Below are 24345 nucleotides of genomic sequence, written 5' to 3' on the forward strand. Positions count from 1 at the left end.
GTAAGCGAAACTAGACTGAGAAGGAATCGTGGGAAACCGGAAAATTCCGAAACCACCCGAATAGTGAATCACGCAGACAGGGAAGTTGCTCGGGCTCAGAATACATTGAGACACAGACATCACAGGGGAAGATGGATGCAATGAACTATGAATAAATAAAAAGAGGACCAGACATGAATAATGAAAAATAATAAATTACAAGAATAACAAAATTAAACTAGCAGACAGAACTATTTTGTTAACTGAGAGTTACATTGCTCATCATAAGAAGTGTCATCTATAATAAAAGGTGCCTCCTCATCCATAGCCTTGACTGATATTTTGCTTACTGAGTCAGAACTGAATGTAGACAGCAGGGACTGACTGCATTTGGCTGTAGCCTTGTCCATGGAAGATACCAGCCAGCAGGGTTATTCTTGCCTTGTACAAGAATGACTTCTCATTTCGATAGCGCATCTGCAATTGACCTGCTCACACTGGGCAAGAATGATACTTTAGTACAGCTCAGCTGGCTGACTACAGAGTGTAAAGCAGTAACAGCTGGCAGTAGGGATGGGAGTTAAATGTGTAACCGTGTACTCAGAAAAAAGTTTGCTGAAAACTAACTATAACTCTATAGTGACTCTGTAATGAATTATAGAAATACAGAACAGCATGACTATAATGAATTATAGAAATACAGAATGGAACCAACCAAAAAATAAACAATGAGATGACAAGATACCGATCAAAGATCACCGGGCAGAACCTGCATGAGTATTGGAGAGGAAATAAGGAGAGGTTTCCTCCTGCTGTCAAACTAGTTTATGAATATCTTTGCATCACTGCAACCTCCTTCCCTTCTGAACAAGACAGTTTTCTCCAGTGCTGACCTGGTTGTTTACAAATTCCAAAACTGCTTGATGCCTGAAATTTTGGATAAACTACTTTTTTAAAGGCCAACATGAAGTTCAGTAATCTCACTGAAAAGCCCCAGCCAGATAGGATCATTTTTAAAATTGTATTATTGATTTAATTTGTATGTTGTATTATTTTAAAGAGGCTACCAGATATATTTGTATTTGTTTTTCTTTGTTTGTTTGTTTGTTTTTGACTTCCAAAGCCTTTGTTGTATCATTATAAATATTGTACGATAGATTATTAAGAAGCACATGGCATAGTCATGCATTCAGCTACCGGGTCTGGGTCGCTGGCTGCTAGAGCCTATCCCAGAATATATTGACCGAGAGCAATACACCCTATATGCCAATCCACCGCAGGGCACATAGAGACCTCAGACGTATGGGCAATTTAGACTCTCCAATTAACAAAATAATAATAATAATAATAATAATAATAATAATAACAGTAATAATTTATGCCATGGTTAACTGTAGGTAACCACCAAAATTCCAAGTGCACATGTGTACTAAAATGTACCAAAACGCCTATCCCTAGGTGGGAGATTACTGATTACTAATCTACTCGCTCTCTATGCTCTTTGTTCTGTAGATGATGGTGTATCGCAATGGTTACAGAGCTCACTTTGCAATGCCAAGGCTGTTGGTTATATTCCCAGGTGGGCCACTGCAGTTTTAGCCTTGAGCGCAGTTCTGAACCTAAATGGCTTCAGTAATTCAGTATAAATGGAGTGTATGTTAAAAAGGCTGTAAGCTGTGTAAATCGCCCTGGGTAAGAGCTTCTGCTAAAAGCCTCATGTAAATGTAATGCTCCCCTTAACTGACAGATGATGATGAGACTACCGGGAAGATTCCCATTTTGGGTGAAAAGCATTGGGTTCACAAATGAATTACAAGGGCTTTGGTCATATAAGCTTTGACTAATTAGAATTGTGCCTCCCTGTTCTGAAATATCTGTGACATTTCTGGGTAGAACCCTATGGGCCTTTAAATCTTTAAAAATACAGGGTTTTTTTTCTATTTAGATATGTCCGCTTTTTTAAATTGCTGCAGTTCCTTTCAGTGCCAGATGTCTTGCATTGAATGGGAGCCATGGAAACAGGGGTTCTGTAAGTCTCAGGAAACCTCAGTAATGGCATTGTGTTAAAGGTTGTTTTCCTCATCTCCCTGCATTCTACTATCCATGGGTTGTATTCACAAAATCAAAGCCGGCATGATTGCATCTTTTTTATTTATTTATGTCTGACAACAAGTATAACTTATAACTAATAATCTTCGAAAAAGCTCCGCTATTAAATCAGACTACAACCCGGTGGCATTGCGGTATATAATTATTCAAGATCAATTTTGTGTTTGTTACTAGGTCAGATCCTGCAATAAATTGTGCCCCATGGCTTCCTGCCTCCCATGATACCAAAAGCCAATTGAAGACAAAACCAACTCAAGCAGTGGTTTGATATTGTTGAGCAGAAGACTCAGTAGTCAATTTTTGCATTGTTTTGTCTACAAAATGTTGGAGATTTGTTTGACACAACCTTTCTGTTATTCCTCTCTTAGGAAATGATTACAGTAGCTGTAAGTGTTGTCTTTAGCTGAGTGCATGGCACAGCCCTAAACAGAATCACATCAGTTTGTAATGGCAATATGTATTTTGTGAGTGATGGGTTTTTAACTGTATGGTCGTATTACGTTCATGTTTAGACACAATTTGCCTCTCATTTACCTGGTGTTTTTTGGCAAGGAACATGATACAAGAATATAAGAAACAACATTTAGCTCACTTCCTTGGTAGTTGTGCAGTGTATTGGTACAGATGCAGACTTTTAAACAGTGTGTCCGATAACATACTAGGACACTGCACAACTACCCAAAAAGGGCATAATTAATGCTGTTGATTATGAAATGGTGTGTGTTTCTTGGAAAAGACAAGTAGTTGAGTGCCTAGACAGTGGGTTTCAAAGATAAGTGGACATCTCTCCTGACACTGAGAGTGATCATTACGGTAAGAAATGTATCAAGCATCAAGCCCTCCCACAGGTTCGGGAGAAAACAGAGGCTAATTATGTAATCTGAAAATATGAAACTGCAAGAAAGTCATGGATATGTAGTGCAGGTGAAATAATAAATATTTCAATTCTAGATTTCAGAAGAGTTGATGGTGGATCGCAATGAGTTGATGATGGACTCTGCACCCAATTTATAGATAAAATGATAATGACGAGACAAAACATAGTAATATCAGTTGATCGTGCCATTGTTAGTAATGATAAGAACTATATGAAGGTAAATGCTAGGTTATAGAATTTTGAGGACTGTATATCGGAAGTATATTATGAGTAATAGTAATAGCAGCTGTGTAATGAGTGCTGCATTGTTTGCAGGAGACATTTACTTTGAAAAATAATCAAGGTATTACCTTAGGCAGCTTGTCCATTGGTAAAACGGAATGTTGCCTGGGCCATAATCAATCAATATAACAAGTAGCATTCAACATAAAGGTTGGGAAATTCGAAAAACTTAAATGACCCATTCTGTCTAGTTTGCCCACCACCAAGCAATTAGCAATTCGCATTTGAATGAGTTGTCAATAGCCATATTTACTTTGTCATTGTCTGAGGTGTTTGCTAGTGTAATTACCATTATGCTGCCTTGTTATTGTTCTGTGCACAATTCTGGCTGAAGCCCTGCTGGTTACTTTCAGAAAAAAATTAATTACATATTAGCATCTGTTCCTGCTGCTACAAGCGATTTGTAGAGACATACATTTTCAATATAACATTGGCACATTTTTCTGTCCCGTTTACGAGTGAATTTAACTGAAAAATGCTTCATGATAACCTATCTTCCTAACCAAGGATCTCAGTCTCAACCCTAAAAGTCTCAGAATGCTTACATTAGGTGTAGTCAGATGATCTTTTTTGATCCATATGTACACCGTGTCATCTCGAGGCAGCTGCATTGTCTTCATGCTCACAGTAATATCATCACAAACATGTCTATAGCAAAATGTTTATCCGGTGTGGCATCATTAGCATAGAAAGCTATTCTTTTGATGGAGCATTGAATACACAGATGTATTATACTTGACATTGCTGCCATTCTACCTATGGGAGCTGCAGTCATGGGAGAATAATATCCACTGTTGGTGTTGTAGCTCTCCTGACTTCCCTGTCTCGCTCGCAGAAGACATCTGTTTTGTCCGCCTAACAATGTGGTTCTCCCTATTTGAAATCTGGTAAAATGACCATTAAATTTGATGCGTTGCCATGTCTATAAAGATCAGATCTTAAAGCACTCATTGTTTACTTTCATAGCATTAGAAATCAGATTTGTCTTACTGTATGTTTCCCTCAGACTGAGCAACATGCTACTATATTTACTCCAGATGAATTAGTGTGATTATATTATGATTATTATTTTAAAGATTTTGTTAATGGATGAACATTTATGGAATGAAGTGGCTCCTCTTAAAGGTCCCATATTGTACTCCTTACCAGGGTTTTATTTTAGGTCCTGTCATCCATAAGAAAATGTGTGTATGGTTTTACCAATCTCTATCCAGTGTTTCGTGCATTCTCCAGCACCTCTCATGAGCTTTACCAAGGACAGGCTATTTTAGTGACTGTGTCTTTAAGGCTCATTAATATCAACAAACCTCTTCTGATTGGCTGGCTAGCTCTGCAGTGAGCTGAACACCCTTTGTGCTGAGTGCTTGGATTTCCCTGGCTGCAAGGTGAGCCGCACTGAAGGCGGACATATGCAAATGAGCGTATAGTTGTGACTTCATAAAGTTATGGAAGTCAAAACGGCTGTTTTAAATGCACAGTTTCTTAATACGGATGTGTTTTCATATTTTCACAGTGTGTTTATAGCACCTACAACTCCTGTGAAATCCACATAGCAATGGAATTTTCCACAACGTAGGACCTTTAACGTGAAGAAACTGTATTCTTGGCATCCTTTATGCAAGGGGGGGATGTGGCCCTATTAACTGCCACTTTAAGTGTCCCTGTAAGAGTGGTAGATTTCTGCGGGGGTGTCACAGTAAGTTTATATCCCACTGCCCTCGCTGCAGTCTGTACTGGGACTGGTGCAACAGCATTGCCTGCTGACAGAGTGCTCTATAATAGTGTTCAATTGTGGACAGTGCCCTTTTCTCTACTCTCTACATTTTCCATCCATGGGCTATAGAGCTGAAAATCTGCTGTGCACATTGAAGAAAAATATACAGTCAAATACAATTTTTCATTTTCCAAAAAGATTCCTTGTGCTCATTCAAACTAAATAAAATAACCTGACATGTGTGAAATGAATGTAAAACACTTAAAGTGATCTTGACCACAGTTGGGTGGTATGACATAAACAAAGCAAGCATACATCTAATCAATTGCATGGCCATTTATGCGAGGATAAGGCATTGAATATACGTGATACTTAACCCAAGCAATACATTTTCCAAAGTAAACCTCGGAATCATAGTCATTGAGATTCCATATATATATATTTATTTTATTAGACTTATTAAGTCTTCTGCTGCTGTAGCCTATCTGCTTAAAGGTTTGACATGCTGTGTGTTCAGAGATACTCTTCGCATACCACTGTTGTAATGCGCGGTTATTTACGTTACTGTCACCTTCCTGTCAGCTTTGACCAGTCTAGATATTCTCCTTGGACTGCTCTCATTAACTAGGCGTTTCTGCCCACAGAATTGCTGCTCACTTGATGTTTTTTTTTTGCTCTCTCCACCATTCTCTGCAAACTCTAGAGTCGGTTGTGCATGAAAATCCCTGGAGATCAGCTGAGATTCTCAAACCACTAACAATCATTCCACAGTTAAAGTCACTTAGATCAAATTTTGCCCATTCTGATGATTGATGTGAAGCTTCTGACCTGTATCTTCCTGATTGTATGCATTGCTCCGCTGCCACACAATTGGCTGATTAGATTATCACATGAATAAGTAGGTCTACAGGTGTTCCTAATAAAGTGCTCAGTGAGTGTATATAGCATTTCAGGAATTAAAACCATATCAAGGTTGATTTATATAAGTCTGTATCTGTACTGAGCTACTGTGTTCTAGTTAGCTTTTCACTGTATAGCATTTGAATTATAATGGGGACGCCATACTGCACGTGCAGATGGTTACGGGAACATTCTGACAAGTCCGTGGCAAATGGCAAATTAATGTGATATACATAATGGCAGTATCTTGTAGCATAGACAGGGTTCGCTTGTGCAGTACACTAGCTCAACCCCAATCAATCAAAATTAGCACTGCGGTAAAACGAAACAGAAGGATAAGCATAATCCCACTTTGTTTCACTTTTCTGCTGTCTTGTGTAGTGATATATTACAAACCTGGTTGAAGGAATCGTGAGTAATGTTTTCCCTAATTTCTTGAAGAGCAGCAGAGCATTGTGAGAATGTAAGGTTTTTTGCCACCCACAGAGCACAAATAGTCTCACAGAGCAGATCATTACTGTGCATTATACATTTGGATTAACAGGCATTATGCATTGAAGTGCACAACAGTGAGTATCTCCCCAAACGTTGTGCTGAGGCTTGGGCTTGCTCTGCCTTTGTCTGTGTGTGTGTGTGTGTGTGTGTGTGTCTCGTGATGTGTTGCAGGCATTGATTTTTCTGCCCTGTCTTGGTTTTCCTGTGGCTAATTGCCCTGCGTTGCTAGCGCGTATTCAGTGTGACATTCTTGGGAGGAGAGTCGCTTAGGTTCCCTGCCGTGTCATGTGTAACCTCCTGAATACAGAAAATTACAGCTCGCATTCACTGCCCGAAATGAGAAACGGTGAGGAATTTCACTTTGTCCAGGTGTGACACCGTTCTCCCACTGCACAGTTTTTCATTCTTTACAAAATTACCTCGCTTCATAAAACTATCCACAGTGGTATCCCAGAGAAATTACTTTTTATGGTACATTTGGTTAAATTAAATTTTAAGATTTTTTTTGTTATCAAAATTTGAATGACTGGTATGTTTCTTGTATAATATATATCTAAATATATAAAATGTTTTTTAGGCAAATTTTAAAGGCATGGTCTGTGAGGACAAGCACGTTTGTAATTTTCCATTCCGGATACAAAGCAATAAATATTAGCGGGTGCTGTGTCACACAGGAGTACCCAGTGCATCATCATGTTTAAAGCCACTAAGGATATGCGGGGCTGATGGAGTATCATTACTCTCAGTGAGCCGGCATTCTGAAGTTAATGCTGTTGCTAGGAACTCAATGGTTTCAATTAGATTAGAAGGGTCAGCTGGAAAAGGCAAGGTACGAAACACAGCTTTTATGTCTTACTTTCTGCATGTTATGAAATGTGAGATGTACAATGCAAGTGGTCTGTGTCAAAGAGATAGACAGAATCCTGCTATTGCCTGACTTAATCAGATCTGTGTTTTAGTGATTGCCTTGTTTATTTTTTATTCCTCCGTACTTCCTGGTAGTCAAGGTGCGGACGGGGTCAGTTGTAAATGAGTGGCTTTTGGCTTTGTCGCGGCTCGCAGCTCAGCTGTTGCCGTGTAGATGAAGCAGCTGCGCTCGCAGATAAGGGCTGGGACTGCGATGAGCCGCGGCAGCTACAGAGAACGGGTCCCTCTCTCTTTCTCCGTCTCTCTCCCTTCCTACCTCTCTCTCTCCCTCGATATCCGTCTCTCCACTTCTATCTCTCCACCTCTCATGATCTACCTCGCTCTCTATTTCCCCTTTTATCTCTCTCTCTCTCCCTCCCTCTCTCCCTCGCTCTCAGCGCTGTATACATTTGCATGCGATTGATGGGAGAGCCCATTGAGTAGACTCGGCGGGGCTGCTGAGGCTCTTCTGCGGGCGCAGGGACAGAGACAGGCTGCTCATCCACGCGCCCCCCCCCGTTCTGTGGAGGACTCTCTTCCCCCCCCCCCGCCCCCCGCCTGCCGATTCGTTCGGGCGCGCGCGCCGCTGGAAATGCACGCTCGGAGCGCTGCGGAGTTACAGGTGCCCGTCCCTGCCACCGCGCGGGCTGCCCACGGCCACCACCGCCGGCTTTGATGTCCCCCACCGCACGTGTGACAGGACTCGCTCCTCTCTGCGTCCCCGCAGGTCAGAGAGCAAGATCACCCGGCTGGCTCAGAGGCTCAACCAGAGGCAGGGCGATGCACTGATCAAGGACTTCAGACCCCTCTTCCTCGCTGGCTCTCCTGGAAATTCCCAGAGCTTGGACAGGTGAGCGATTCTTCCTCCGTGTCCTGCTTCCACGCACATTCCTGTCCTATGGCTCGGGAAACTGGATTTACTGGTTTACTGTGGATCAGATGGAAATAATTCAGGAACATTATTTAAGGCAGTGCATGTAACAGGTTGTTCTTCAGAGCTGTAGCCCTGGAAAGTTACTTACAATTGGTGTGTTTGTGCGATAGAAATAAGATGGTTCCTTTTAAAAATTGTGTTATTTACATGAAAAGACAGTGAGCAACGGTGTCATTGTGTTGCGCTTTGCTCAGTGTCTGCGCTCTACCCCTTAGACAGAGTGGACCTTTGGTAGCAGTGAAGAGGGCTCACTTTAATTGCAGGGCTGTAATTTTAATTTCACTGCAGTGGCTCTGATCTCAGCTATTCCCAGAAAGACTGTTGAACTGCTTCTGACGTATTTTATGAAAGATTCAGTCACAAATCTGTCCGTTTTGACATTTTCCATGAGTTTTCAGACCCAAACAGACTTTCAGCAGTCTGTGCGTCTGTACTGAAAAGCAGTGTGGTGCATTGGGTACAGACTGCAAGCAACAAGTGCCTGACAGGATGGAGAGCCCTATGGGGCACTGTCTGGGCACTTTGAGAGTCCATAAATTGCTTAATGTGTAAAATGTAATAAGGTGAAGTTATGTGAGATTCCATGAATAGGGATGTGTGTCTACTAAGCAAATGAAGAATGATCATAATAATTCTGAATTCCTCCACTTCTTTCTCATTTGATTAATTTTCTTCCCTTGATGTGGATCTTGTGTCATAGTAATTTACTCTAATCTTCTCCTGAAATGCAAAACTCACTTATCTAGTTCTTGTATTTCTAATTATGATTGGTATTTTTTATATCCACTTATTATTGCATCTTGTCGGTTTGATTAGAAGGGGCTTAATCTTCAAGAGCAGACAAGTGATTGACGTAACCATTATTTTCAGTGGCATCTATATGGAATGAATTACACTCTATTAAAGATAGACAAGTTTTGATTGTTCTACAGTGTGTTTGCTGTGGTTCTGTGGTGTGTGTGTGTGTGCGTGTGTGTGTATGCGTGTGTTTATGTGTGTGCCTGCACCCATGTGTGCTGTGTGCCATGTCTCCCTGTGGCTGTGAAAACAGACCTGCTGCAGCAGTCCGTACTCGTGCTTCAACTGTACTCAGTCCTGACTGAGGAAAAGCCTGTTCATGGCAACATGTGTGGAAAGAGTTTCAGTCAGGTCAGCACAAAAGAGACAGCAGTACAGACGGACCTGTACAGCACAGGAAGCAGCTCCATAAGAATGGCCCCTGAAGGCTGCCGCACACCCACGGAGCACGCTCAGTGTCCTCTCGCATGCGCTCGCCCTGGATTAAGCTCTGGTCATTGGGAGACGAGATGGAAGGACGCTCTCATTTTTTGTCTTCCCAGACACCTCACAGATTGAATTACGAGCGGGGCTGGAGAGGCACCTGTTCCCTGTTTGAGACGCTCTTTTCATATGGTGCGCACAACTTTATTATCCGCCTCTGCTACGCGTTAACTCATAACACATTAGGGTCGTGCAATCAGCTTCTAGTGAAAGCACTCTTCCGTTGAAGCACTGCGTCAGCTTGCTCCTCAGAAGACGTCTTCGGTGTGTTTTTTTTTTTTTTGTAGCAGTAGTTAGCTGAGCAGCATTTCCTATATGGACATGTAATTCTGTTTTCCAACAGTGATACAGTTTTCTTAATTAGGTTTCATTGAGGTGTTAATTGAATGATGAGCTGGCTTTGATATCATATGCCTGCTACATGTCGATGTATATTTTTTCTGCATTGCTGTACCAAAGGTGTTGTACCAGATGGTGAAACATTTTAGGTGTTGTACCTGTGCTATAAAACTTTAAAAAAGGAACAGTTTGTTCTCAGTGGGTTTTTGTGTAACGCCCACTTGCAACACATTTGTAAACGGATATGAAGAAAACAAAGGCAAAATAGAAATGGAAATCAATATTAGCATGATGTGAAATACAGTCTTTCAGCATGGTGCCCTTTAATATTAGTGTAAGCTATGGAGATTACACCATAGGCCATTAAATAATGGACATATCTGACATTTGGCATTTTCAAGCTTTACTCATAAATATTCTCAGTGTCCAACACTGTCACAATAAGCTTAAAGCATTACTGTGCTAGGGATTTCAAGAAACGTACAGTACTGTGTTTATCATTTGTTTTAAATGTCACTATGTATTAACTTGGTCTTTATTGCAAATTCTCAAGGGAACTACTAAGAATGGAGTGGATGTATTACGCTTGGAACAAACATTAAAAATTAAAAATTAAAACAAATCAAATACATTATGATACAGACAGGTTGTTTTGACAACCTGTCTGGGACTGGGAAGTACTATCAGTTGTTTTTTTTCATGGCTAGGAAACTGAACAGATTGTCCAGATTTTCAAAAGTGCCTTTCTTAGCATAGGAAATGGCATGACAGAAAAAACCATAATAGCAAAGGTAGTCTGCTAGGATATGATGAACTCCTCTGGCAGGTCCTCAAAGCTCCAGTCTTTCAAGTGTTCTACATGCATGTACACAGCGATGGCACTATAAAAGTCCTCATTGTTATGATTCATAACTATAATTCTGTTTATCCTACACATGTAAATCATGGATCCTCGCTCTCTGAGTGTCTGTACCACCAGGGAGTGTCTTTTAGTGGTTTATGCCTGTTATATAACAGTGCCAGCTTTCTCTCAGTCAAGAGCCCATTCTCTCCCTGCTCAGTGCTCTCAGATCTCTTTAACACCCACGGTATTGCTACGGTGGGAGACAGACTCCTATCCACCATGCTACACATCTGGAAACCAGGGCACAAAAGTAATAAAGACATAATTTGACAGTATATCACGAGGTCATATGGGTTCTATCCACGCAATTCACCCTCTGTTTATTTAATGATAAATTATCATCGCCGTTTTTATTTATTTTTTTATAATGATGACTGCTGCTTTATAAAAATAAATTAATGGGCACTGAAAACAACGATTCAGGTGTGGTCTGTCTTTTCATGTGTGTTGTATACGTTTAAAAAATATGGATGTGTGGGTTACTTAGATTAAACAGCATTTTGTTCGACCACAGTGGCTTTTATAGGTTAGGGAACTGATTGCAGCTTCAATTCTCGTTTGGGACACTGATATTGCACCCTCGATCAAAGTACTTGACCTGAATTGCTTCAGTAAATACCCAGTTCTTAATGTGGACTGTGTTTAAAGGAATCTAAGCTGGCTGCTTTTGAAGTCATTCTAGATAAGAGTGTCTTCTAAATGCTTGAAATGTGAATGTGAATGTAAATATTCGAAAACGTTTTCAATGCAAGTGAATGACACGACACGTCTGTAGTTGTTCTTGTTTTGTGAATCAGTTTGAGTTTGATGTAATACCCTGTAACCTCATTTAGGTTTGTCTCATTTCCCCAGGAACTTCTCCGCCAGCATGACGCAGCAGATGCAGAACCTTCAGCTGTCCCACAAGAAGAGCGGTGGACCTGCGTCTCCCAGCGCCGCCAAGCGCCTCTACCGCAACCTTTCTGAGAAGCTCAAGGGCAGCCACTCCTCCTTCGAAGAGGCCTACTTCTTCGGCCGCTCAGACCGCTTGCGCAAAGCCTCAGTGAGTGTACCCCACGCTTCTTGTGCTTTTTCAGTGTTTTGAGCGCACACTGGGGAGTGGAACTGCAGGAGCAGCGTGAGGCAGATTACGGAACATTTTTGTAGCCATAAATGTCGTCTCCCGACAGCAACATGTTGTACTCCTCACCAGATGATGCGGCACTTCTGTGACTCATCTGCAGCGTTTCCAGCCTCCTGCTTACCTTCTTTCACGCTTCAGGGTCTGGAGCATCTTCCAGTGCTAGCAGTTTTGTACAGCATGTTCTGGAGGACGTAGTGTCAGCCGTCTTGCGGTCCTGTTACTGCCTGTGGTGACACAGCACAGCCTTCAGCTTATCACTTATTAGATTTTTCCCCCTTCTCTAATTAAACTAATTGAATTACTAAAGCCAGTGACATCATGCCCAAGGGAGAGAAGAAGAAATAGTCAATGATGAACTGTTATGCCCTATCTACTGCAATGGAAACGCTGCTTAAGTATTCCAGTAAATATCGCAAAACCTGAGAGGTATACGTGTTTGTAGTCCCTCTCAGCCAGGTTAGATAAACTAGCTTCATGCGACAGTATGTATCACTCACGTTACCTAGCCAATATTAACATTCCGTTCGGTTTTAGGTCAAAATGTATGTCAAAAAGTATGTTTATCACACCGACTATCCAGCTATAAACGTAATCTTTGTCAAAGATATGGAACAAAACATGTACGAGTTCAATACAGAATGCGTCTTTTATTTTCCAATTACGGCACTGGGACAGTTGGCAATGCTTGAATGATACAAGACTGAATGATATTGTCAGTCTTAAAAGTCGGCTTGCTAGCAATTTATGACAATAATCGAGAAAGTCATCATTGTCCTTGTTCATTTTAATGAGTCAGACCATGTATGTTTAGAACCATGATTCAGCTTTTGTAAAAATAATGTACACCTTCCATCCAATCAGAATTGAGTATTCAGCCAGGCCATGAGAACAGGAAGATGAGGCACTGGACAAACGGTGATTGGAAAAACGTTGCCTGGTCTGACGAATCTGAATTTATTCTTAGATATACAGATGGTAGGGTCAGAAGTTTGCGTAAACAGCATGAATCCATGGATCCATTTTGCCTCGCGTCGACCGTGCAGGGTGGTGGTGGTGTAATGGTGTGGGGACATGTGCACACATTAGGCCTGTTAATACCAATTGAGGATGCCACAGCATACCTAAGCATTGTTGTTTGCCATGTGCATCCATTTATGGCCTCAGCCAACCCTTTTTCAGTTGGATACATTGAATTGCTGGTTCCACAAACATGACCGTGACTTCAGGTTACTCTGATGGCATGCACAGTCCCAAAATCTCAATCCAAGAGTGCAGTTTAGGGATAAAGATAAGGACTACATGCTATCAAGTCAGCATGGACCAGAAGGAATACCTCCAGTTTCAAGCACCTACTTGAATCCATGCCGCAAACAATTCAGTCTGCTCTGGAGATAAAAGGGCTGCTAAATAATACTTTCTTAAGAAAGAGGCTGCTGGGTATTTTTTGCTGAGTTTCTGTCCAAACTGCTTGGAGTTACTTGAATTGTATTATTTGCTGTAAACCACCAAATTGTTGTTGTCCCTTTACATGTCATAAGAAGGTCCTGAGAAACGTATTGAGTTTGTAAAATGTCATTTTTTCACAAAAACTGTCTGCATTTCTGCTAATGTAAATGTGATCAAGAGGGAGGGCGTAAGAAGCATCCTACTGCTGACATTGGATTCAAGGAAATATTTATGCTAATATTAGTATTTAATGAAATTATTTCAAGTTTCCTGATTACTCTACCAATTATTTGTTAATTGACTAGTAATTTGTAATGGACAGCCTTGTGTATAAAAGAGTACAGCAACATTCAGCAATTCACAAAAGAGATGGAGATAGTGGATCACAGAAAATATGTGTCACTTCAGCAAAATTAGTGAAGGATTTAAATAGATTTTTTAACTTAGTGTATTTTGACATCACATTTTGACATCGTGTTTTGAGTGGCAGGCCTCAGCTACACCTATATTATGATAGTACTACCAGCAGTTTTCTACAAAGCCTTTTGGCAAAATGGTTTCATCATCTCTGCTAAAATTGTTCTGTGCTAAATAAACCTTGTCATGTGTACTGAATTAAAGGTAATTGAATGTACTTAGCATGCCAAATTGACTCCTTTTTTGCGGTCCTCAATCTTAACTGAATTGCTCAATATGTCTTTAATGAATTTTAGACTATTGGACCATGATCGGTTGTAAACACATGAGCTTCTGTAGAAAGTAATAGATTTGGACGAACTAGCTGTGTCTTCTAAGGTGCTTGCATTTCAAGAATGAGTGTGTTTTCTTCTACCGATGGAGTAAAAGACCTGTTGTGTTGGTGTTCCCTGGTTGTGTGCGGCAGAACATGCAGAGCAGCGAAGCTCTTTTTGACGCTGTGGAGCAGCAGGACCTGGACGCTGTACAAATCCTGCTGTATCAGTACACCGCAGACGAGCTTGACCTCAACACACCAAACAGCGAGGGCCTGACCCCACTGGACATAGCCATCATGACCAACAACGTGCCTGTGGCTAAACTTCTGCTCAAGGCTGGGGCCCAGGAAAGCCCACACTGTGAGTAACCACTTCCTGTCGAAGCAGTCGCCACACTTAACTGCTTCTTTTGTTTTAGTGAATGTGCATTGCAGAGGACAAGACCCACTTCCTGTGTCAGGAGTCCACGATTTGATTTGCTGCTTTTTTGTTTGAAGTAATGTTGATTGCAGATAATCAGTGATAGGACTCCAATTACCAAGTCTTGGTTTCCCTTTTCTGTCTTGTATTTTTCCATGGATACTTTTTAAGAATATTTTATTTCACATTTTCAGCATAAAACCTTTGACAAAATATATAATTACAAAGGATTGATTTCTCAGTAAAGACATTTCAACAAGAATCAACAGAATTTTCAACAGAAGCTCAATATATCAGTGTTGCTTTTGCAAAGTGGTATTGAGTGGTTAATAAGCCCTTTTCGGTTGATGTTTTTTAAGCTGAAATGTTTATTATACAGATCAGCTCTTGGCTGCAGAAGCAGTCCAGGCCAGTTGTACGTCCAAAAGGCATTAAGCACTCTGTCTGGTTGGCACATTCGGGTGTGGACCCCAGTGGCAGTGGTTTGACAGGTGTTTCTTACCTCCTTCGACAGCAGAAGGAAAAAACCCACAAGACCTCAGTGTTTAAATTAGTCAGTGCTTCTCTATATTACAAAATGTTGTCTGACATGAAACATTAAGTACGGTAGTGGAGACGTTGTGTGTCGAAGTGGAGGGGTGTGGGGTGAGATCTGTCTTCTGAAAACTTAACATGGTTTGTCATTTAATGGTTTAACTTTTCCAATGATGCATGTAACGTGTGGCAATTATACTAAGTGATTTATTGTACCTTGCTGGCAATTGGTTTATAAACTAACACTCTGCACGGTACAATCTGATCGTTGTAAACAAACATAAAATAAACATGAACATATTTTTCCTCCGGGGCATTATGTATTATATTTATGTAATTCCAGAAGTGCCAAGTAAATCAATCAACCAGGGTCCTGACAATTTAGAAGCCCTACCTGGGGTTAGAACATCACAAATTTATGATGATTACTGGGGCCCCACAATGCCTATATTTAGGACATTCCCAGCCACCCAACAATGAGAACTGTGTGTGTCAGGTCACTATCGGCAGACTTGCCCATTAATTTATAGTTAGTTCAATTAACCACATTTAGTGCCCAGATGTCAATCTTCAGAGCACAGGAAATTGCACCTCAAGGCGTCTAATATTGCCACCTTTTCCACTGCAGCTTAGACCCCCAAGTAAGGAAGGACCTTTATTGCTTTTTCTGGGTCTACAACACTTACTTTATCATTTATCCTGGAGGCCTCCCCTCCCCAGAGGTCTGGTCTAACATAACGACCCAATGAAAGAGGTTTTCTTAGCAAAGTATTTATTTGTTTATTTTTCTGTCATGGTTCATGACTAAGGCTTAGAAAGAACATGCAGTAGTATTCACAGTCTAAGAGGGACTGGCAAGGCAGGCATTCATTTTACCATGACAAATCTATGAGGCCAAACACAGTCCTGTGTGTTCCAGACAGCAGCCAAAAGGCCTTTTTTCCTTTCTGTCTTTTTTCCAGTTTACTTGACTTCATTTGCAAACAAATTGAGACTGATGCTGAATAAGGAGCATTTCACCATCTGATTTGCCCCTCCAATATGGAGAATATGCACTCATTGAGCACTTTATTAGGTAGACCTGGACACCAGCTTTTTAATGCAAATATTTAATCAGCCAATCATGTGGCGGCAACTAAATGTATAAAAGCATGCAGACATGGTCAAGAGGTTAAGCTGTTTTACGGACCAAATGTCAGAATGAGAAAGACGTGATCCAGACAGGGTGGTTTGAGTATCTCCGAAACTGCTGATCTCCTGGGATTTTCATGCACAACAGTCTCTAGAGTTTGCAGAGAATGGTGAAAAAAAAAAAAAAATCCAGTGAGCAGCAGTTCTGCAGGCAGAAACGCGTTGTTAATGAGAGGCGTAAGAGGAGAATGGCCAGACTTGTCAAAGCTGACAGGAAGATGACATAATGCAAATAACCACACATTACAACAGTGGTATGAAGAACACACAACGCGTCAAACCTCTAAGTGGATTGGTGACGGCAGCAGAAGACTCACTGAGTGTATATTCCCTTGGAATTTTTAATAAGATGACATGACGACATCTTTCAAGAATCATCTATATGTAATAACTAGTTGTGCTCTTCAGTTTATTTGACTTGCATTGTCATGTGTTCTTGCCATTTTCACTGAACCCCCTCAGCACATTAATATTTACAAGATCGATACACTGCAGTTTGGCTTTTCTCAAAAGGGATCTTAACATAATACATGAAGCAAAATAAATCAATTTACAACTAATGGAAGATTTAACCGAAGCATTCCTAAACAGTATTGATGTGCTATACATGTTTAGAGGCTCCTCTATTCAGACAGTTTTGTGTTGGTTGATTGTGGATTTTATTTTTCAAGTTAGCATTGCTGCAGGTAGGTTGGGTTTAGCAAAACATACTAGATATAAAAAGATTATTCCAGACCAAACATTTTCTTTAGCAGAACTCAAGTAAGAGTGCCACAGCACTCTTATTTGATCAATGATTACAGGGCTTTCCAGTGCTCACTGCTCTTCTTTCAAAATGATACTGCACTGTACATGGCTTCAATCCACTGAAATTGCTCTCGGGATATCAGTAGGTTTGCTTGCTGAGAATTGAATGGACTCTCAAATGGCCTGGAAAACACCATGCCATTGAAATGTTACATTTCTGTTTGAAAGGATTAAATCTATATATGTAAACATCATTGAAGGTTATTTTCTCTGTAATACCTGCGATTAAACAAATAGCCACCAAGGAACATCAGCATTTAAAGACCACAAACCTTCCCATGGCTACTAATGTTGCACCTGCAAGCATGCACTCTTCTGCTGTTTTTCACACTGCAGGTCACGCAGTGCTACGTAAGAATTTGCGCAATGACAGTAATTTCTGACCGTACTGTAGCTCAATCCCTGGCCAGCATACAGCCACCATGACACTGGTTGTTCTGGGCTTTATGTCCTACTGCTGGATAACAACATCACTATGCCCCAGAAACTCTCAGGAGCACAGTAGCATGTAGTTTTCTTTTAAACTTGCCCTCTGCTTTTCTCTGTCGATCATGACAATCAATTTGTTAGGTATTTCCCACTGACACTGTTGAAACTGAGATATGATGTGAGCAGCACTAAATTATGAATGAATAAGTGTTTTTTTCCTAACTGCAACTCCGCCACGAATACGCCAGACAATGAGTTTGGTCTGGAAGAACATGTTCAGTATCCCTTTCTACAGTTTATGCAGTGAACTGGTATTGTTAAAGACATTTTTCCATGTGTATGTTTTTGTCATTTCAGCCCAGTGATTTTATTGGCCTTGATAAAGCTAAAACACATGCACTTGAAGTGTTGTATTTTGTTGTATAACAGCTGAATTGATATTGAGCTACATTAAAAGCTTATTCCTGAAAGCAAAGAAACTAGACTGAAGCAAATATAGTCCCTGAACAGATTATCAGGACAGCAGTATTCAGTGAAAACAAATATTAAATATAAAACATTGACTAAATATTTACTTGGATATTAATTGCGTACTTAACCATGATAACATCATTTATACAGAGACCTGCAGATTTTGAGTGTGTTTGCCTGTATTTCCTGCTGAAATAGGAACTCATTCTCTTGGGTCCCTCTTGAGAGATGTCTTAATAATTGGATACAGGCAGAAGTAGAGGCATTTGGGAAACATTACATTTGTGCATGGGAGACTGTTGTCCTCGTTGCGTCCCATGGACAGCTGGATAAATCCTTATTATGAGCCTTTTAGAAGAAGTCAGCATTGATGAGGTTCAATATTTTGGCAGAGACAGGCACTTTGGAATATTTAAACACTCCAGGCAGCTAAATCGAAGCACACTCACAGCACAGAAAAGGTCACAGTGCAAAAGAATACAGTGATGGGTGCAAAGACAGGCAGACCAAAAATCCAAAAAGTCCAAAAATATTGTTTCCCTACAAATCCCAGGGAAAAGCCGACTATTTCCACATTAAAAATTAAGAATGCCCAAAATCAAATCATATAATTGTAATGGGTGTTATTTGAAGAATGTTCCCTGCAAATTAAGCATGTTGTCTGGTACAGGGAAGTTTTGAACATATAACTGTGTAGCTCAATTTGAGGAACTTAGTTTAAGAAAAAAATGTCACAATTTTGAAAGTCATTTTCACCTTACATTTTCAGTCACAGTATACTACATTAAATGTTTAATTATTCTGTACTATACTAACATAATTTGTTTTGTTTTTTGTATCCTGTGTTTGTATCTAGTGTTGTACTGCTATGAATGTGAGTCAAGCTTAATTCAAAGAACTAAAGTGAGTGCAATGGACAACTCAAATCTCAAATTATATCCTCCATGCCTTCACAAGGACATACGTATGTTTCCAAGACAACTTCTCAATTCCCCCAAACCATGCATGTGTAAAACAAGCACTCAACCTGAGTCAACCCATGTTTACTATCCAAAAGCAGGATATGGTGTTATACTGTAGTAGGTTATGTTGATAGCTTTGTGGAAAGCATTTGCCCTTTATGTCAAAACTATTTTGACATTTGTGTGACTGTGCTTTTAACTGTTGTTGGAACTATACTCCATGCTCTTCCTGTGCCATTGACAGACACGGTCTTTAAAGTTCAGGACAAAAAATAGGTGAAAGTGAGCAATGTCTGAACCAGTATGAAACATGATTTATAGAATATGCTCTATTTGGAGGAGTAATATAACATTCAGCACCTTCCTTCACATAAGCATCACAATGTATGTATATATATATTTTTAAATTCCAAGCTGTTGACATCTTCTCTTAGGACTGTTTTGTCAAAGATGCTGATTGCTTCTGTGCAAAAGCAAGAACTCTCCAGTGTCAAAATGCTGCAAGCAGTTTCTCAGTACTCTAAAGCAGTCAGAATTTGTTAGGTTTTTTAATATTTTATACCTTTATCATGGGAATTTTATGGTTTGCATACCTATCCTCTTGCATACTGTGGCTTTCAGGATTTCTGCATGGCCTTGAATATGTAAGGTCCTGCAGTCCTGTTCTCTCCAGTAATCTCTCATTTATAAATATTCCTGTGAAAAATTACAGGAACGCAATTTGGAAAGTGATATTCTCTTCACCATGGAATCATACACAATGCCTCACTTTAAATTATCTTTTGATCTAGCAAATACGGAACATGACTCTGGCCCAAGTGTGCAACCAGTTCTTTGTTTTCAGTAAATCCAAAATGGCTAGCAAATACACTAGTATTTGCTTTAGAACAGATGTACTGTGATTTTCCATGCCATCTCCCTGTTAACATTATAACCATTGTGAGGCTGTCAGTGCTTGTTGTAATTCACATCGAAATACTGATTTATATTTTACTTGAAATGTGTCCCATGGTTTTCATGACATCACGGCCATTCTTGGGTGATCTACTGTTCTCGTCGTTTCCACATCCCCCTGGTTTATTGGAAATTAACTACAATCCAACAAAATAAGAGCATACCAGTTGGACTGCTGTATCATCTCTCTGAATAGGAAAGGAGTCCCTTAGGAGTGGGAAGCCATTACAGAACACACAGGCTGCTCCAACCCAAAACTACTGATGGATGAGTCTGGACCTTAATGAACATCTTAAGATGTTAATGAAGATCTGTGATCTAAGTTTTACCAAAAAGCTGTTACAGCCCTCTCCATGGAAGGGCGGGGGGGGGGGCTTCTTACATTATGTGCCTAATCAGCGATGACAAAAGGTAATGTACTGTAGTCTTGCACAAAGATGACAGTTCAGTCATTAAAGCTGCAGCTTGGACAGTTACATGACTCATTAATGAGTGAACCAAATAAACAGTGGTTTTTACTGAGAAAAATACAGCAGCTGCTGTTCTCAGGCTCTTGGACATACTGTACTGCCACTGTGTGATTCGTGATGCTTCTATTCCTGTACCTTTAACAAATATTAAAGAGCAGGTAACTGACAGCCAGGTTGTGCGTCTATGGAGCACACAATTTAATTTTGGCCATTTCCATACAAAGGAATGGGTCTCTTGCTTGGAAAAGAAATTAGGGGTCATAATGGGAATATAAATATGAGCCATTTTAGGAATAAAATGTATACTTTTGGCTTCAGATGCGATTTCTGTAAATATTTGTTTATATTTGTCAGAGGGTCGAATTTCATGTCCAAACAAGTTGAATGCTTTGCCAGTGAGTGTCGCTCAGTACAAAAATACTTCACTGTTTCATACTGTGTTCCAATATTGATTTCTTTCAATTACTTGAATATCGATTGCTTACGATTTTATTTCACTTTTTTCTAAATTGAGTTTTGAATATAAAAGGAGAGAGCATTATTCCCATTCCTCACAGATTATTTTTCTGATGCTCCACATTTTTTAGCCAAGTCTGAGCTTGGATTCAAACATGAAAATTATGATTGTGGAAATCCTTTACCAGTGAAGTCGAGAACGAAACTGTGTTTGTTGAGAAACATATTGATGCACAGTGGGACACAGCATATATTGATGTATAATGTGTAAAGGACCTTCTGGAATCTCCTCCATTACAGTAACCCTTGACTCCCAAAGACTGTTTGTTCCTGCCACCTTTACACAGCCATAATCAGTGGAAATGTCTACAGAGATACCCCCTTTTGAGAAGGGAGTGACTTGACCTTTCTTGGCCCAGGTCTGGTGTAGGACTGTCTGACTGAAGTGTGTTCTACCTGTGCCTCATGTCCCCTGCTGCCCTGCTCTCTTTCAGTTGTCAGTCTGGAGAGCCGGGCGGGGCACCTCTCCACTCTGGTCCAGGAGGCAGGCAGGAGGGTGAGCGAGCTGTCAGCTCAGGTGCAGAGTGAGGGGCTGAGCCTAGACAGCTCTGACAAGGACAAGCAGCTCAAGGCCTGGGAGTGGAGATATAAGCTGTACAAGCGCATGAGGACCGGCTTTGAGCACGCAAGTGAGTGGGACCTTCAGTGCTGATGCGTCAGCCCAAACCAAGATAATGACAATTTTCTTACTTTTAATTTTAATATTAGTGGAGTCAGTAAGCACTATTATTCAGAATTTGTATTATATTCTTAGATTAATTGTGTTGTTGATGTTCAGAAGAAGGCCATTCGTGATGACATTAATAATTTCCCGCACTGATTTAACCATGAACAACCAGCTCTGTTCTGTTGTTTGATTAGTGACTGTATGAAAGGTGTACAATTAGGGGGGATTTGAAGCTTAATTGGAATTTTCTGCTAGACTTCACATATCCGTTGCACATGCAGTTAATACTGTTTGAATCTCCTGGTGGAACATTGCTGTGTATACTCAATTGCCCTGATCACCCAGGTAATTGTTGGTCTGTTAACCAGGGTACTTTGTGGCTTTTCTGTCTAAATCAGCACAAGAATCCCTTTCTGAATCGGTAATGAGCTGCCTCAGACATCCATAATGAGGATCAAATTGCTTTGGGGATTTGCCATTTTTCACTGAGGTATCAGGGGGATTGGAGGGAAGCTCAGTGACGTAATTAGTTGTGGTATGCAGGCTTGAGTTACAAACAGACCAGGAGATGCAGACTGGCAGTAGCCAAAACAAGGATTAAAGGAGAGAGTCTTGACTGCAGCTTTTCTGGCCGTGTGCTCCCATACAGTGTTAATCACTAGTCAGACAATGAGATTCCAATTAACCAGAGCAATTTATCTAAATCTGTTAAACAGTTACTGTTGGCACCATAGATTATGCCCAACAATATTTCTATTTGAAAGTTGTACATGTAATGGCTGACCTCAATTAAATCTGTGATTAAAATGTTAAGACGCGAACACTCTTTTAAATTGGCGAAGCTGAAGTTGTTTAATAGGACTGAGCGAGAGATGTGGTGAATGGGCTGTGTCGACGCTGCGTAGCGTTTTGGATGGCCTTGTTCACGCGCAGTCTGTCTCGCGCCAGGCTTCTGAAGTGGGCGGTCTGACGGCCGTTTGCTGTTTTTGCGGTGACGCGGGGTGGGGCAGTGCTCTGTTTAGATTAACCTCTTGTTGTTTGTTCCCCACCCAGGGACTCCAGAGGCGCCGGCCAGTGTGCGTCTGAGTGTGACCAGCAGCACATCACTCACTGTCACCTTTCACGAGCCCCACAGCGTCAACTCTGCAGTGGTCACCAAATACAAAGGTACTGCTACACTAGCTTTCTGTGTGTGTTTTTGTGTGCACTCGCTCACACGCACATTTATACACACAACAGACACAAGATCATCTGCAGCTTAGAAATGCCAATACTAACAATCCAAAATGGAAAGTGGGCAAAACTGGCACACCAAATATGCCGGCTAGACTATACCAGAAGACTAGAGTTTCCCTATATTTTTTTTGTTCCTGTTAAACAATGATGGAATATTTTTTATTGTTATTGCAAAGACATTTTTTCGAGGAATGACAGAAGGTTTAACTGAACTGCTTGTCTGTCGATTAGAGAGGAATCTGGCTGGGTGAGTCCAGTTCCTCAGTGAGCCACACAGAGACTTGCCACTGCTATTTAAATTATTAACAGAAACAACAAAAAGTACGGTCTTTGAAGCTTTGGGTGGTCTTTTTCCCTTCCTTATGTATAGTCCTAAAGCCAAATCTTTGGAACAGTTACAGGTAATTTGAGTGGCTCCTAATTAATTGTTACAACATGGTCATGAGTCTTCAGACCTGATTCATTCTTCCTGCATAGTTACTCAGTTTGGCCTTAGCATTCAATGACACATTCAAGACAGTGGTATTTTTAACCAGTGGAACATTTTCTTGCAATTACAAGTTGAAATCCTTGAAAAATGTTGTATGAGCAACCCAGTAGTAGTCACACTGACGTTGGACAGATATAATGCCAGAACGTTATTTGAAGCAATAAGGGCCCTTCAGAAAGTCATTCCTTCTGAAAAGTTGTGTGCAGATCATCCGGGTGAGCAACCTTTTTTTCTTGTCTCCTTGGATTTCAAACTAGGACAACACTGTTTATGCCACTTCACTGAATGTGCAAAACTGACCCCCCCCCCTGTCCCTTAGGTATTAACTGTGTAGCTGCATTTAATTGATATACAGGGAAACAAAAGATGATGATGTTGCCTGCAGTCTTGCCTGCAGAATTGTCTAGAAATACAGTGCTAGAAATGACTGGAACCTGTAAGTCCATAGTGAGTTTGCCCAGTGATTTGTAAACGTAATGGAGAGTAGTTAAACGAAAGATAAATCCGCTTTGTAGAGATAATGAGTCCAGGTTGGGGTTATGAGGTGAAGGACCCAAATCCTGGCCTGACTCCCTGACACTTACAGTATTTGTTTTAGTTGTGAGTGCTGGATGGCTCCTGAGGTGTCCCTCCTCCCCCAGTGGTGCAGGGCCTGTGTTTTGGCTCTCCACCAGCCTCAGTCACACCGGAGCCCTGGCCGTCGCTTGGACGCCCCTCCTCTCCCCTGACAGGGCAGGAATGCGAGCAGAGCGCTGGGTCAACTCGCGCCTCCCTCTGAGTTCAGCCGCTTCAAAGGCTCCAGGCCCTGTTTGCTTTGCGGAGCCGTGAGGATGCTTGTTTGTTTTGCTTTGTCTCTGGCCTCTTCGGTCCAGCTACCGTTAAATTCACTCCGAGCGCTAATCCGTGGCGCTGCAAAATGGAAAAGTTATTTAATGTCGGTGTGGAAGAGTTTGGCTGCTGCTGCAGTTAACCCCATTCCCCCCATCGCGGTCTTGCCAGGGCCTGAGCATGTGTAAGCACATGTCGATTAAGCCGCCATTTTAGGGGGCTCTATGAGTGAGTCGGCTTTTCATATGCATGTTTTTCATTGTGTTAAAGTGCCTTCATGACTGTGAAAAGCTCTGTTCCTGTCAACAATGAAGAGGCAACCTCTGAGAGTGGCTGCATCCAGCTGT

At 41.0% G+C, this 24345-nt stretch overlaps 1 protein-coding gene across 1 annotated transcript in view; it reads left to right on the forward strand.

The window, feature by feature from the left end:
• Positions 1-8095: 8095 nt before the first annotated feature.
• Positions 8096-24345, forward strand: part of ankfn1 (ankyrin repeat and fibronectin type III domain containing 1) — a 46252-nt gene continuing 30002 nt past the window's right edge. The window contains exons 1-5 of the mRNA XM_061230488.1: positions 8096-8112; positions 11573-11768; positions 14173-14383; positions 21212-21406; positions 22498-22611. Coding sequence (XP_061086472.1) covers positions 11589-11768; positions 14173-14383; positions 21212-21406; positions 22498-22611 — 700 coding nt within the window. The 5' untranslated portion in view covers positions 8096-8112; positions 11573-11588. The remainder of the gene's footprint in view (positions 8113-11572; positions 11769-14172; positions 14384-21211; positions 21407-22497; positions 22612-24345) is intronic.

The sequence above is a fragment of the Conger conger genome, chromosome 2 (assembly GCF_963514075.1).
Source record: "Conger conger chromosome 2, fConCon1.1, whole genome shotgun sequence".
NCBI lineage: Eukaryota > Metazoa > Chordata > Actinopteri > Anguilliformes > Congridae > Conger > Conger conger.